The 17257-nt window shown below is 32.7% G+C and overlaps 1 protein-coding gene across 1 annotated transcript; it reads left to right on the plus strand.

Moving 5' to 3' along the window:
• Positions 1-620: 620 nt before the first annotated feature.
• On the plus strand, positions 621-13823 carry LOC123700215. The gene is made up of 3 exons (XM_045647364.1): positions 621-748; positions 1398-1523; positions 12361-13823. The coding sequence occupies exons 1-3, from the start codon at positions 707-709 to the stop codon at positions 12514-12516; spliced, it is 324 nt and encodes a 107-aa protein (XP_045503320.1). The 5' UTR covers positions 621-706; the 3' UTR covers positions 12517-13823.
• The last annotated feature ends 3434 nt before the right edge of the window (positions 13824-17257 follow it).

The raw sequence follows: 17257 nt of genomic DNA on the forward strand, positions 1-17257 counted from the left end.
ATAACCCAGTAATAACCCATAATAACCCAGCATCGAAAACATATTTTAATTTATTATTTCTCATAGTAATAATTGTGATTGACATAAAATTACACTTATAATTTTAGAGAACCTGAACTACCTGCGAGCATTAATTATTATTAACCTATGTTTATCGATTTGTTTCCAGATGATCCAGACCTACGTAATTAATGGATCGAAGTGGGAGAAAAGATTGGGTTCTCACAAAATATTGTAAAATATGAACAAGCCAATGAAAAAGTAAGAAATGTGTACACGAAATTAACATTGTTTCATCATCAATAATCAATCTGCTTATATTTTTTTGTATCTACTAAATTGATTATAAAGACAAAAGAAAAATCTCGTAACTGGTTTTATTTAATTGCTCCTAAAAATATTTACCCTTTCCAAAACATCCGGGAGCTCGGATACTCATGGCAACATTCAACATATACATTGACAAACTATCTTTGTCTCAGTCGCGGTTACAGAGTACCTTTGTCTATTAGTTTCTCTGTCTACGGTCTGTCGCCTTCCTTGTGACATCTGTCAAATCGGTCCAAATGACATTTTCACATTTGACATTCAATTTTAAATTTTAATATTCCTCATTTTTTGTTCAAGGAAAATGGTCGTTTTGCGGTTTCGCCTTTTAGTGAATTCTGGTGAATTATAACTTAAAATTTTAATATTAATCGTGAAAATGACAGAAAAAGAGATCACAATGGAGGAATTAGACGATTCGGTGAGTTATCTGGACATAAATAATTAAATCTTTGTATAATTGCTATGGTTTTATTTGGGTCAGTGCGCCGCTTCCCTATATAAATAATTATTGAAATACTACTTCACTCGCTCTAATTCCCCTTGTAACTTTGAACTTGAGTATGCATTAGTGTTCTACGAATTTGGTATGAAACAAAACATGCATTTTAATTGCGTTTTTATTTACATAACGGGTGTGCCGCATTTCGTTTGTGTGTTCAGAGGAGATGAGTAATACTTGTTATTAAAAAATACAGTAATGTTCAGAGCTGTTTATGGCCTCTTGACTGTATGGAATAACAAACAGCACTAAAATTGAAGACTGAGTTTACTTTGTAAATACAATTTTCTGTTGTATTTTTTGACTCTGCTGATAACAAATTCTTAACAAAGACATGTCGTTGATAAGATTTTCATACAACTGCAAAATCAACATCACTTCCTTGTTATTCCTATTTACTTCCTGTATGCACAAATGGGTAGTTATTTATTTTCTTAAAATACATGCACATTGTCTTAATAATTTTTATTTTCGATTACAAATTATTTCTTATCTGACAAACCCAGATCAATTACGATATTTTACAATATCTACCTCATTATAAAATGAATCTTCTTAAAATAAACAGATTAAACAAACCAATGAACAGCTGGACCTGATGGAATGGAAACTGGATGGAGGAGGAAAGGAGCTGGTGGCTCCGGTAGACCATCAGGACGTCTGTCTTGTTAACTTAATTAAATCTGTTTCAGAGGTGAGATACACTTATTGCTCAACAGTTAATAGTGTAATGTATATTATAGGAACCTGTTTAAAATGTAATAATTATGTATGTAAAATCTATGACAAACAATTTGTAATAGTGAATACCAATTGTGTAAAAATATTTCAAATGTCCTAGAGTTAAGGATATTTTGTGACATTTTTAATGAACACAGAAATAATAATGAAATGATACTGCTATGGTAATTTTGTGCATGGTGTGCACTCTTTCTTGATATTCAGATATACTAACAAATGTAGTATTTCAAGTATTTGTATAACAATTAACCTTACTAAGCACAAGTTTAACTAAACCCTGCTACTAATGTATACTGGCTGCAAATATATTATATTATATTAATACAGATCCTTTAGATACAAGGTATTTCTGAAACTTATGTACATAATATATATTTTTAGTTAAATCATATTAGATTTATTAATTGAAATTACACAGTAAATTATTTTTAGGGATAAGAATATCAATAGGTTCTGATACACATACAAACAAATTGAGTCAATATATAAATATACATAATTGTTATCAGCCCTAGTAGTTTCTTAAAGACCACATAAGGAGGCCCTTTATCTTATCTGTCTACAAACATATGTCCAATGAGGCATTGGAATCCATACTAATATTATAAATGCGAAAGTAACTCTGTCTGTCTGTCTGTCTGTTACTCAATCACGCCTAAACTACTGAACCAATTTTCATGAAATTTGGTATACCTAGAGATATTTTGATACCCGAGAAAGAACATAGGCTACTTTTTCCCGGGAAAATGACGCAATCCCGGAAATCCCACGGGAACGGGAACTATGCGGGTTTTTCTTTGACTGCGCGGACGAAGCCGCGGGCGGTAAGCTAGTAAATATATAAAGGAAGTGCATTTGTCTTTGATTTTTTATCTCTACATTTATTTATATAGAGAGTCATCCTACATATTGGCCATTGTGAGCAAACTATACTCTATAAAAAGTAAATTTTGATTTAATTTTAAAGTACTTATACAAAAACACTAAAATAAATCCATTATATTTTATATCATCTATATACGTAAAAATGTATATTGCATATGGGTTAAAACACGTTAAACCGACTTTCCAAAAACGACAATGTTTTCAAATCGTCAAAAATGCCGTTATTAACATCTCATACTTTAATTTAGCATGAACTCGCTAAAATATTATACGCGTACATTCAATTAATATTACTCTGTCTCACAACTCTCACATAAGCGAATTACGCAAAATAGTAAATTTAATTTTTAATATATTAATATATGAATTAAATTTTTATATAGATGTAAAAGTGTAAGCACTTAACATACTCATTTATAAATATAGTTCATTCAAAAAGCGTGAATTAATTACGCTCTTCTAAACTTAATTACGTGACATTCATGATCCACTGAACATGGCTGATGGCCTTATGTATTAGTCGAAAATAGAAAAGCAATCAGCAGAGTTATTTAAAGAAACATGTTATATACAGCTACTTGTTACTTGGCTTGAGTCTCAGTTTTATTAGAAACTAGTTGTGCCTTGCGGTTAGATCCGCATTGATTTGAGGAAAATAAGTATTTACATATATACATATAACCGTATACGTCGTTTACTTATATTAGGTTACATCGGAAACTGTAAAAAAATAAGTATTTTTTTCCCGCTTTTCCAACATTTCTCATGGCTGCTCAGCTCCTTATTGGTCGTAGCCTTCCTCCATTGATGGACTGTCCAACAGATACCTAATAATTCTTCTAGAACCAAAAGTTCTTGATATTATTATAGCGTATTCGATTAACAATAGCTCTTCTTTATAATAAAAAAGTAAATAATAAAAACAAATTGCATTTAGTTTTAGATTAGTTACAATCATATCTATTTTAATAGCCAAAAATATGTTTATTTTTAGGTACCACTAAGAGCTTGTGCCTATAAACAAAATTTAGAATTTTTCGGCACTAGTGTCAGAACTAGGTCAATATTTTAGACCCAGATCTTGAGTAGTTGCATTGGGAGTTGAATATTTCAGTGAACTATTTCTATTCCCACACAACCTAGAAACCAACCGTCGCACATACGTAGATTTCAATTATTTAGGCGGCCAAAAATATTTTTTTCTGGAAAATATCTATACGTACAATAGGAAATTAAAATAAACCCTTTTTGATCCGAAAAAAATATAATTATTATTGATTATACAACATACTTACATCGATAAAATACCAAAAATAAATATTATTTTAAAATTACCAAAGAAATAAAAAAACGTCTTATGAATTATTAGTTACAAGTATAAACATGTTTAAATATCATATATACAGGGTGTAATCGTTAAGTGTGCACAAGCGATTATTCCGTAACTATTGCAGATACCAAAAAACTTTAAACTGATATCGAAAGTACTTAACCTAATGAGTAAAATGGCCATAATAAATTTTTAAAAATAAAACGAGTAATATCCAAAAATGTTACATTAAACGCTCCCATACATTTTATTTCCCATACATTTTGTATTCATAGCAGATTTTCGAAGTGATGTCCTCATTGTGCAATACAATGAGGAGCTCTATTTACAGTTTCTAAATGAACTTCCCTTCAAATTTGCGAAGTAATTAAAGCAGAAAACCAAAAAAAGAAAGAAAAAGCTAAAATCTTTCATATTAAATGTACTAGGTTGATCCAAAAGTAGGGTAGACTGGGTACGGTTGAAACAATTTCACTTATAACGACCATAACTTTGCTTTTTATAACCCGAGCGATGAAAAATATATGTTAAATAAAAGAGCATGTATCTGTCTACTAATAGGCACTTTGGTTTTAGTTCCAGGTGTATTATTTTAAATAGTAGATCAAATTAAAACAATAAATCCGATTTGTTTCCACCGTCCCCATACCAGGGGCGGTTGAAACAGTGATTGGGGTCAGTTGAAAAACATGTGAATAATACAAAATATAGTATTAAAATATGTTTTATTGATTGTTTATTTTAAATCTAACAATAATTAAGAACAAACTCTCTTACAATAAGGTCTGCTCTCTACACATGGTGACATACAAACAAGACAGAAGTACCTACTCCTCATCTTCTGATGATATCTTCTCTTGTACATTTTCTTTTTGCTTTAATGGTGTTTCTTTTACATTTTCCTCCATCAAACTTCGTCCTTTTTCCTCTATCCAATCGCTTCTTCACTTGCTCAGCTCTTGTTCGTTTCAAAATTAATTCTGGCTCTTTTCTTATCTCTTGCTTATCTGTTGTGTCAGTGTAAATAGTAGACTTCCTAATTTTTCGCCCTCTATTATTATACCTTCTATTGTTATATCCTCTATTATATCCCATTTTTTTATTTTCTTGCTTGCCAGAGTCATCTCGCATTCGAATTTACCTTAGAAGCGAATAATCGTGCTTCTCTGCCGCTTTTTGCAATGATTCTCCGGTTTTCGCCTCCTCATATGCGTCTTTGTACTTCGACAAGTCTATTTGTCTTCCCAAAATCTCTCTTACACGTACTATCGGCTTCTAAAAAATCAAAAAACAATTAAAACAATGTTTCAACCGTACCCAAAAAAAATGTTTCAACCGTCCCCAACTCCTACTTTAGGTAAAATACAGTTATAGTAATTGTAACAACAATGATACACAAAAATTAATCACAATTTCATATTCCACAAGATTCACTTCAAACAAAAACGCACACTTAATACTGTCACTTAAATAGAAACGCCAATAATTGGAAAAATCTCCAAGCAAAAATACTTACTATTGGTCATAAAAACACAATAGGGTCTTATAAAATCAGCTGAAGCGCGCGGAGATCGACGCAACTTTGTTGTTCGTGTTTAGAACAGTTGTGCGCTTCATTTTTCCCTTGGACCCCTAATCCCCCCACCAACGGTTTGCGAGATATTCGTGTTGTTTCAACCGTCCTTTGTTTCAATCGTACCCAGTCTACCCTAATGATAATTGGGTATTTCCTGTGCACATAAAAATATAAAATAAATGTTTTTTGCTTGCTCATGTATTCACTAAGTAATCACAAAAAAATCATATCAACAGGCCACGTTTCCAATTATTTACATTAATTTGAATGTGAACCGTGCGTGCCAGAATGTTTCCCGACGAAAAGAAGAAACAACGATTCGACATGTAGAGGATAAATTTCTAAATTTTTCATGATATCAGGATAATTTTTTGTCACGTTTTGTGATCATGGACGTTACCCGAGTTCGCCATGTTTATGCTGAAACCAAAAAACAATCAATGTCCTGGATGCGAGCTTCCAAAGTGACGATGAAGAAATTCAAAGTGAAAATCAGTAGGTTAGATTAAAGCGGTAGATTTTGGGACGCTGAAGGAATAATTATGGTGGAATATTTTAAAAAGGTAGCCACTTTATTGGGCTCTTACTAAACAGACCAAATTAAAAGATTGCGGTAGGTTAGTAAGGAAAAGAGACATGGCAAACTGCGGACCTGAACGCTGTTTCACCAAGACACGCACGAGATCACAAAGCGTCAGTTGCGACGGCTGTCATTCAAAAATCGGCATTCCAAATGCTTAAACACCTACCCTATTTTTTAGATCTAGCTCCTATTTACTTTTATCTCTTTCCTCGGCACAAGAAACACTTTCTTAGCAATAAATTATTTTAAGACGACAGCGAAGTGATGGCCGCGTGGAAGGGTTTTTGTGGATGAAGTCATTTTTTTTTTTAAGTTTAGGAAAAAAAATATTGAAGTATATTTTCTAGTTAGAAGACTATCTAGAGAACTACATAATTATTATAACTGTAATGACCTTGTTTAATATTGATTATCATTACTTTTGGATCAACCCATGTACATGAGATATTCGTATCTCATACTAAATGTATGGGAGGGTTTCAAGTTAATTTTTTAGATATTTCTCGTTTTATTTTTAAAAATTTATTATGGCCATTTTACTCATTAGGTTAAATACTTTCGATATCAGTTTAAAGTTTTTTGATATCTGTAATAGTTACGGAATAATCGCCTGTGCACACTTAACGATTACACCCTGTATATATATATATATATATATATATATATACATCTTAAATATTACAATCAAGTACAACTACTTAAACACATATTTTATTTTGATAGAATTCAAAGACTATTAGCTATCTCCAGAAGTATTTGTATCCTCATTGGGTTTGGCAGCCATCAACATTTCTATAGTTTCAGGTAGGAATACTTTGTTCTTGTTTCGCTTTTAACAACAAGTCGTAGCAAGGGAAATGTTTTGGGTTTGTTGCTCTTATTATTTCATATTGCCGTCTTGAAAGATCAGCTTCCACAAACATCTGAAGTGCTTGCAGAGGCGTCAGCGGAGGTAACATGTCGTCGTCGTTATTCACTTTAGAATAGGCAGATCTATATTTGCTAGCTTGTGTCGGCGAATAAGTAATTTCTTTAAGAACTTTTGAAGCATTCCTTTGCCCAGTGTTTTGTAAAACGGATTGTGCGGCATGGATGATGACGCCATGCTCCAAATTCGCGCGAATTTCTTCCGTTTTTCTTCTTTTGCTTCGCTCACTTAAATCTTCGAAAGATTTTGCTGGCCTACCTTGAGGAGAAGCCGATTCTATCGGAATCTCGAAAGTTCCTTCTAACCAATCTCGATTATTTACTAGGAAAACTTCTTCGTGTTTACTGGCTTTCATCCATCTTTTCATGAATTCGGTTTTGATATAAGAATATCTTTGCTTCAAATGCTTTTTAGCATTTTCAGTGTCTCCATAACGTATCAAAAGAAAATCTTCATACGAATCGAGTTTTTCCCTTAAACTTGGTAAATTTTGTCTTTTTACCTGTTCAAACAGGTACTGCCGAGTCACTTTTTTAGTACCCGAGGCACCAGACGGACCTAAAATAAAAAATAATTCGATTTAATACAATTTAGCACTAGTTTGGTATTTTTCTCAATTTCGACTCCTTAGATTCAAATGCTCTTATTTTCAAAACGCGCGGGTTTCCGCGGCCAATTTTTTACTGGTATAATAGAAAAATAAGTAAAGTATTGTAAAATAAAGAAAACATTGCTCGGACGGACCCTTAAGTTAGTTAAAAGACATATTTAACTGTAAGAAACACAAAAAAAACGGATTTTTTGATAGAGCTATCTTTAAAAAATAAAAAGTTTATCAAAGGGAGTATAAACTATTAATGTTACTGTTGAAAAACATAGGTTCTTACCTGAATTACTGCAATCCATCACTGTCACTCGAAAAGAAGTAGTTAGAAAACAAATATGAATTTTACAAAAGTTGTAAGTTTAGGAGCGCCGAAAACCGACACGTACACGTTAAGCGACTATCGAATTCCGAATACCCTAGTGAAACAATTGCGCGTCTATGAAGGGTGGGTAGGGGGTGCCTATTGTATTCCCGGAACTGTTTACTACCTGAGTAAATGGTTATCTTATCTTTAGTAATTTTTTCAGGTGGCGAGTTTTGGCCGCCTAATTAGTTGAAATCTACGTATGTGCGTCGTACGAGATTTCTAAAAACACCAACAACTAAAGATTTACAGATGTATAGATATTAGATACAACATTATAATTTGCAAACATTTTATATCGAGATATTGTACGCTGATATTAATTAAAGTTTTAAAACGAAATAGCCTCCGTTACATCGAATATAATACCTTTTCAGTAGCACTTCAATAAAGAAATCTCGTTGAAGTTGGTTCAGACGATTATAGGATTAAATATGGACAAACAGACAAATATGCCGTATATGTTTTCATGTACATTAAACAAACACGCAGAATACTGTAGGTACTTTTACTATTTAATGATCAATAAAATATTTATTGTGAAAAGGCATAATAAAATAGCTCCTATTTGCTACCATTCACTGTAATGATAAACATTTAATTAGCATGTATCTGATAACATTGACGCTACATACGCAAACGAGTACCTAAGTACCTGAGTATTGAGTCAATATTGCCTTTGTTATAGTGCTGAATATTATGAGCTGCATTTGTTGTCTGGAATTTACGATAACATAACAACATCTTTGAACATTTTATAGGAGTTAATAGAAAGGAATAATAGAAGAATAAAGTATTGGGCTGATAAAAATTATTTATATTTAATATTTGGTTTTATAGCATTCAAATGGTTTATAAATAAGAAAATTTTTAAATATGTAATAGAAAAAATTCAAACACGAGGCGCCATTCGAACCCGCGTCTTTCGCCTTACCGGAGTGACCGAGAGGCTAGGCGTCCGCGTCGCTCCGGCATAGCAAAAGACGCGGTTCGTTACGTAAACGTTCATATTTCTATCCCATAAACAGTTTTTTTTTAATTTTCGAACAGTATTGTAAGAAGATTGTTTAAAAAGTAAAATATTTATTTTTCAGCCCCTTGCGTTATAATTGAGGACAGGTCAGAATTTATTCAGTGTTCCGTTGTGTGCTTATAGCTTGCCATTTTATTTAAATTTAAATATTTATTTATTAAATAAGAATTTTTCTAAAAGCACTGTTGAATCGTCATAACAGTTTTAATATTTACTACCGATTCGGAAAGCATCAATAGTTGCTTTTAAAATAATGTCAATATTACATTTTAATTTTTCATACTTAATATTACAAACTAGCTGTGCTCCGCGGTTTTATTCGCAGTGCTCCGCTCCTGTAAGTTTTAGCGAGATGATATACAGTGGTGGTCACATAATTAAAGACACCCCCGAATTGACCATAAAAGATCTACATTAGGAAGTACAATTATCTGAAAAAGGTATTTAATCTAGTATTATTTTTATTAAACCATACAAGACAATATGTTCTTTAAAATGAGGGACAAAAAATAGTTATATTCCTTGTTAGTTTCGACACTTGCTCTCTGTGGGAATGTAACACAAACTTTGTTAACGTACGTATAGCTGGCCACTTAATTAAAGACAACAAGAAATGAGTTACAATTTTTTATAAATAAAAAGAAACAGCATTGTGCTTTACTTCCTTTCGGCTCGTAATTTCATAAATCGTTGACACTATAATTTTTTTAGTTATTTTTAACTTTTAAAATTAAAATTCATACGTTTAATAGTTTTAATATCAATTACTATGGTTAAAAACAAGAGTTGCGACTCCTCCGCAAGAAAAAATATTTCTAACTTCCATGATAATTAAACTGTTTCAAGGATATGGTGATGAATGCTATAAAATATGTCAAGATGTTCCACACGACCGAAAACGTACTCAGAAAAGCAAAACCAAGTGAAACTACTCGGCCGAAAGATTCAAAAATGGTGTTGTTGGCTAAAAAGATCCATTTAAAGGGTCGGAACTGATACAATTCAGAGTTGTATGGTGCAGCAGGCTTGAAGGGGGGTCTGCAAGCACAATTAGACGGAGACTGTGTGAGGAAAACTTGCACTGAAGAGTATCTCGGAAAGTACCACTTTTGAAAAAACAAAATGTGAAGGCAAGATTTCACTTTGCTACAAAATACGAACACTGGACTGAACGAGAATGGAAACATGTGCTGTTTCTGCATGAAACTAAGATTAATATGATTAATTCTGTCAGAAAACAATATGTAAGACGCCATCTCAATAAGGAAATGGATCCAAGATACTCTAAAAAGTAGTCATACATGGGGGTGGAAATATCAAAGTGTGGCGCTGTTTTTCTGGACTTGGTGTTGGACCTGTCAAAAAGACAGAAGGCAACATGGATAAATTCCAGTACAAGTATATTTTAGAGCAATCCATGCTGCCCTATGCAGAGGAAAATTTACCTGTTGTTTGGACTTTTCAACACGATAATGATCCCAAGCACACAGCAAAAGTAGTGAAGTGCTTGTTAAGGAACCAATCTGTAACTGTTTTGGATTGGCCCCCTCACAGTCCGGATTCAAATCCGATCGAAAACTTATGAAATCAAGAAAGAAAGAAGTCGCGGCAAAGCGATCATCAAACATCGACTAACTTTGCAAAACATTTTCGAAGAATGGAACCAATTTAGTGATGCAACTTGAACAAAATTAGTTGCTTCCATGCCCAAGAGATGTAATCCGTCATTACTGCCAAAGGACATGCAACCAAATATTGAAAAGTGTACAAATGTTTTGTAAATACGTCATGTATTTTTGTGTTGTAAAAATAATCTCATTAAAATAATATTTTTTTATATTTCTTATAAGCGAGTCTAATGTCTTTAATTATGTGGCCAGACCTTTGCTAGGTTAAAATTGCTAGTAGTAAGGATGAACCGAATAAAATCTAACAAACCGACAAGTTTTGTAGATAAAATTTAGTTTAGCATTAGACAACACATACCTGAATATTTTTTAAAATTATTTAACAAGTTCCAATGGTAGTGTAAAAAAAAATGTTGAGAGAAGTGTCTTGGGTAGTATAAAATGCTCTTAGTGTCTTTAATTATGTGACCACCACTGTACATAGCCTTCTTCTATAAATGGGCTATCTAACACCGAAAGAATTTTTCAAATCGGACTAGTAGTTCCCGAGATTAGGGCGTTCATACAAACAAACAAACTCTTCAGCTTTATAATACATATTAGTATAGATATCACAATAATCGTTCTTTATTCCGATATCTTTGTCTATGGACAATGAAGCGAGATTACAATGCGTGAATGGAGAATGGAGTATCACAATAGCAGACGTTGAAAGCTTTGGACATTGATAACAATACATTGTAGTTAACCGACATAACAAAACAATGTATGGTTTTTCTTGTGAATTTTTTAATTGGAGAATGTTGTGATATATTTATGATAGATTTTAAAATCAAATAGGTTTCTACATCGTTTTAAAATTAGACAATTTGTCTTCGATAGAAAGGTGTTTTAATTACAAAATGGCAGGCTATAAGCATTTCGCTTTGATATTAGTTGACGGGCTTAAATTCAATACGAGGTTTAAACCAGGCCCGAAAATGTATAATATAGTACTACTAACGTACTTTTGCGAAAGCCTGATCAACAGGAGGCAGTGTTGTCGCTTAATATAGGGCTTCTCATTATTTTGCAGGAGTTGCCATGTCGATAAATAATTGTGGATACGATGTCGTTAAAAAGTGGCTGGGTAATTTATTTTTAGTGTTTTGATTGAAAAATTTACTATTCTTACTATTTTATTCTTTATAGAAATAAATAATTATAAAATACCTAGATTCAAAAATAATTCATAAAAAATTAAAGGACATGACATTAAGATCATGTTATGGCAATATTAAGTAATAAAAATTAGTACGTTAAAGTTAATTATGTGTTTTATAGTTCTTTATCCAGCCATTTTTAAGCTTAAATTTAATTTTCAACTTCGCAACACATTCACAAGTTACTTCCCATGGGAGACCATGTCCATGTCATTATTTCTACAAATCTATTTGTATTTACGACGATATCTTAGCTCTCTTTCTAATCGCTTATGTGTGAAGAGCATTAGAATATTCGTTTCAGAGATGTCTACAAACATTTGTGTGCAATGTTGTTATGTACTGCCAGATGTTATATTTTTAAATATTGATTAAATATTTTGTTCTGCGAGATATTAATTATTTCTCTGCTTATTGCATATTGAAGCTTACAGGTCCATAATAAAGTGAATCTCATTTAATTACGCAATAAATACTAAAAAGTTATATTAAATAATTGAAATATGTTATACATAGCCATATAACATTTGGCTCATACATAACAACAAGCCAACACAATCAAGGGTGGTTCCATACTCAACTTTTGCATCGTAAAACCGCAAAGTATGGAAAGACCCTAACGCATAAGATCGTGTATACAATGTTCGTACACAGGTGCGTTCCGACTATCAGCAGTTGCGTCGCGAGCTGATCGAAGTGCAGGCTCTACAGCGGGAACTGTCGACGCGACTGCGCACGCAGCTGCGACTTGTTCACGGCAAGTTCGCGCGACTGCGACAAAGAATCGCAGCCGCGTCGCCGCCACGTTAAATTAAAATAACCCACTGCCGTTACTAGTCATCGTCTTTTGGAGATCTTTAACTATAAATTTACAGAGGCTTCCGTTACTAGTGAAGTGTAGTAACGTTTGCACGTAGCGGCAAAAACGCTGCGTGTCAAACGCTCGTGCGCCCGTGAAATAGCTGTCAATTATTCCCTTCTCTTCCGATTCCTATTAATTTTACTAGATTACATTGTAAACTTAGTGCCAAGTAATTAAATGAATGATAATATTCAATGCACTATTAGCAATAATAATTAATCACTATAGTTATAGTGTTATTGATCTCAGTAACTGAGAGTTAACTACTTGAATTAATTACACTAGAATATGTATAAGAGGGGATAACTACAGTATGGTTTGTGGTGTGAAAATATTTTTGTATAACTTATGAATTGTTTGATTTGTTTATGGCTAGTCTTTTTTGGGATTAGTGCACACGATTATAAAATTTACGTGAACAGTTTCGTATGTACTGTCCCTAATGTTTGTTTAAGAGTATGCGAGGTATGTCAATGTCTAAATTAATGAAAGAATGTCGGTGCTATGTATTTGAGTGAAGCAAGGTACAGAATCTCAGGTCTGAATGTCCCATTCAAATTTATAAGGCCGGTTGCAGAGCTTCACCGACCATCAGTGCGTACGTCAGTGGCGCTTGTCATATGAATGGAAATACGCGTGCGTATGGTCGGTCTAGCTATGAACGGTTTTATGAATTTCCATACATTATGACAAGCGCGATTGACGTACGCACTGATGGTTGGTGAAGCTCTGGAACCGGCCTAAGAAACATTGTTGATTTTTATAATTGTCAATTGTAATTCAATCTCCAAATTATGTAGATATATTCGAAATTAAAATGTTAAAAGACATCGAATGTAAAAGTGGGATATGGTAGATATGGATCGAATTTATAACAATGTTCAATTTATTTTCAATGAATAAACCGTAGCGCTTCGTCTGTACCTTACACGTCTATCGTGGCTAGTACTCTAAGGTTTAGAACAAATTTACATTAAACAGAAGTCCTAGAATTTAAATGTTGCATTTATTTTTTCGCATTTTACATTTAGGGAAATTGTAATGTGTCATTACATTGTAGTTATTACATATCGAATATTTGCATGCTTCTACGATTTACATTATCTGTGCACCGGGCGAGCGGGCATTTCATATTTTATGGCGCGAAAATGTTATTTGACATATTTTATCAATTCATTTTTCACATATTAACAGCTTAATTACGAACGTTTCTACTTTTATTAGTGATGTGATAGGTACTAATGTTGTAAATTAAATTTAATAAAAATTTATAAATTATATTTATAATATAAATATATAAATTTAATATTTATGTATCTGCAAAAATTATTATAAAATATAATACGCCGCAATGTTTTGTCGTCTTCCATGTCATATATATATTTTATAATCTGTATATTTTTATATTACATCTGCTTGAACATAACTATGTTTTAACTTGTTGAAAATAACCGCTCGCCCATTTAAATCTCACTGTAGTTGTAAGAGAAATACATGTCTGATACTATGTATAAGTCTTAAATTATCGTATACCTTTAGAATAGATTGTAATGTTTAGATATTTTTAAATTACTTTGTACAATGTGTTACTTATCGTTTCGTTGTTATAGTGTTAAATTTTTATAAATAAAATATATTTGGGTAAGACCACACTATAGAAAAACTTAAAATTGTATGTGACTGTTGGCTCTTTTGGTTTATTTTCTATTTAAATCTTAATATATATAAATCTCGTGTCACAATGTTTGTCCTCAATGGACTCCTTAACCACTTAACCGATTATAATAAAATTTGCACACCATGTGCAGTTCGATCCAACTTGAGAGATAGGATAGTTTAAACATGTAGGTACCACGGGCGAAGCCGGGGCGGACCACTAGTATGTAATAATATTTGATTTATCGTATCATTATTATAATTTATTTAGTCTGGTCTTACCCCAATATTTTCAAAATTGTTTTAATTTTGGTCATGAATATGTCTTCTCTTCATTTGATTATATGCAAACGGAAAATTCATTGTCATTGTATTCAATATTCACTAATTATCAATCTTGCAAACATCACAAATCACATTTGTGCACGTATAATAATTTAGGCAAATCTATTAAAGAATAAATATCACATCGTCCACATTGCAGCGCACAGACTTAAAAGTTACTCACATTTATATATACCTAGTTAACTATAGAAAAGATTAGAAAGTTGATTGATATCTCTATCAATAAATAAAGTGCCAAATTAAAACCACTTATTTTTTCTCGAATAACGAAAATGTAATCTTCATAATGTATAATTATTAACTTTAATTATGTATTTACTTAATCATCAATTATTTTATTTTCAAAGTGCTTTTCTGTTGTGCTTTAATATTTTTATTTTAACTGTAATTTTTTACAGCATCTTAAATGATCATTTAGGCCGTGCGCAGACGACAGACTATCCGTGACGCACTTTTTAGTCTGTCAAAATAGAACCTATGAAATTATATGCAGTAACGCACACGACGCGCAAAAAGTCCGGCGCACAAAAAATCCGTGTAATTCGGGCAGATCGCACCGCGCCGCATCGCGCCGCTCCGCACAAAAAGTCTGTGAAAAAAATAGAACGTTTGCTTCAACAAGCGCTAACGCAGACGGCGCACACTTTAGTCGGCAATCTGCAATTGCTAGGGACGTACGCACGCGATCTATTATCATGCCAGAGGTCGATTTTTCTGCCGACAAAATGATCGAAGATGTGCGTCGTGTGCGTTGAGTCTGTGAAAAATCCGCGACCGACTTTTTGCGCGTCATGCAGACTTTTTGTGCGCCGCAGACTCGATCGCACAAAAAGTGTGCCGTCTGCGCCGGGCCTTATGCTTATTACGTAAGGCGGCCAACTTCCTGGAAATGAATGTAGGACATATTAATTTGGTGTACTTTGAAAGCCCTTGTTATTTAATTCTGGTATTGTATCCGAACTCCGAATGAAGAGTAAAGTCAATTTTGTGAACTCCGGAATTAAATTATTTCACTATCAAATAAGGTGATGGTTAATGTTTCTGTTAAAAAATTCTAAGAGGCTACATTAGTATTATTCGACCTACTGACTTGGCCGCCTCATTTATAATTATTATTGTTATAAAATAAACAACTTCGAAGTCCAATTTCGACAATATTTTTATATTTTTAATAATTAGTTTATTTTCTAAAAACTAGGGGTTCCGTTTATCTATAACTATTATATTGTGTCCGAGACATTTACAACCCATGTTTAGATCAATTTTTTTAATAAATAATATTTTATGGTTATAATGTGTTTTATTTTATCCTTTTTTAACCTTCTAAGTTTAAGCAATTTTTGTGATAACAGAATACAAAGTATTAGGATGTTTTTAGGATAATTGAATAAAATGAAACGATACTAGCTAGTGATTGTTTTCATAAATACTACCTACTATGCCATATAATGTATTCATACTACTCCTTAATATACTCCCAATATATAAAACTGAACAAATACAAAACACAATTTTCCCAGATACAATTTTTTTTTTAATCAAATGGCTCAATCGTACGTAATCGATACTGATACCTATACAAAAACTACTGGACCGTGATGACTAGCTGGAACCTGCTCGGGTCTAAAGTAGCCTAATCCATACTATAATTATTATTTCTGTATCAAAATGCATACATATTGAGCTGTTATTCTGTGGACAAAAACCACGGGTATTGACCGATTACAAAAATTATTTGTTCATGAAAAGCAAAAAGCTACTGTGCGATTCCATAAACCGCCTCACCACAACCTAGCCAAGCTGTGAAAACCCTAGTATGAAATCCTACTAACCGCCTGGCTACAACCAAAAGCGGCGCAGCATGAGGCGTGGCGGGTGAGCGATGAGCGGAAAAACAAATGGTATCCAATCTATGATGTAGGCCATGCTAATACAAATTTGCGCTGGACGAAAGCTAGTATTTTTACGTTTGAACGCGATCATCGTGTAGTCGAGTAGCAAAGGCTGAAAGCGCTCAAAGTGGTATGTATTTTTATATGTATATATATTTATATGTATAATATGTATATATTTATATGTATAATATGTATTTTTTTGATTGCATAGATTTTCTTTGAATTTTTGAATAAAATTACTTAAATTGCCTCGAACATATTTTAGGATGTCTGTGTCTTTACTGTTGTAGGTATATTTTATAAGAAAACTTCTTCTTTTAAATTCCGTGTAAACTACAAAGACACGAACGTCCCGCATGGAAAAAATTAAAACACGCCTCAGGTTATTGGCTATTAAACAAACTGGACAATGAATATCAATAAATTGTCTCGAACATATTTTAGATATTGAATGAATCTTTAATTTAAGATAATAAAACACATTGTTACTAATTTAGTTTTGTTAAACGAGCGCCTAAAGAATTACAGAAACAAGTCAAAATCACTCTAAAATCGATATGGACTCTTAGGGGGGGTTAGGCGGTCAGCGAAAATTCAGCTATTCGGGCCTGAGGTAAGCGGTGAGGGGGTCCGCGTTTAGTATGGAATCAACGTGCTCGAAACTAAAAATCGTAAGCGCCATTCACATTATAACCAAAAAGTGAATGAAAATATTTAGTATTTTCGAAATCTAAAACAGTCAAGAAATCGGGAAGGTAAATAAATACCTATGTATTTGTGATTTTATACGAAT

The sequence above is a fragment of the Colias croceus genome, chromosome 19, assembly GCF_905220415.1.
Source record: "Colias croceus chromosome 19, ilColCroc2.1".
Taxonomy (NCBI): Eukaryota; Metazoa; Arthropoda; class Insecta; order Lepidoptera; family Pieridae; genus Colias; species Colias croceus.

Excerpts from the sequence above, each read along its gene's own strand:
- LOC123700215 (XM_045647364.1), top strand. The coding sequence starts at position 707 with ATGACAGAAAAAGAGATCACAATGGAGGAATTAGACGATTCG. Across the intron at positions 749-1,397 it reads TGGAGGAATTAGACGATTCG|ATTAAACAAACCAATGAACA; the intron begins GTGAGTTATCTG and ends TAAAATAAACAG. Across the intron at positions 1,524-12,360 it reads TAATTAAATCTGTTTCAGAG|GTGCGTTCCGACTATCAGCA; the intron begins GTGAGATACACT and ends GTTCGTACACAG.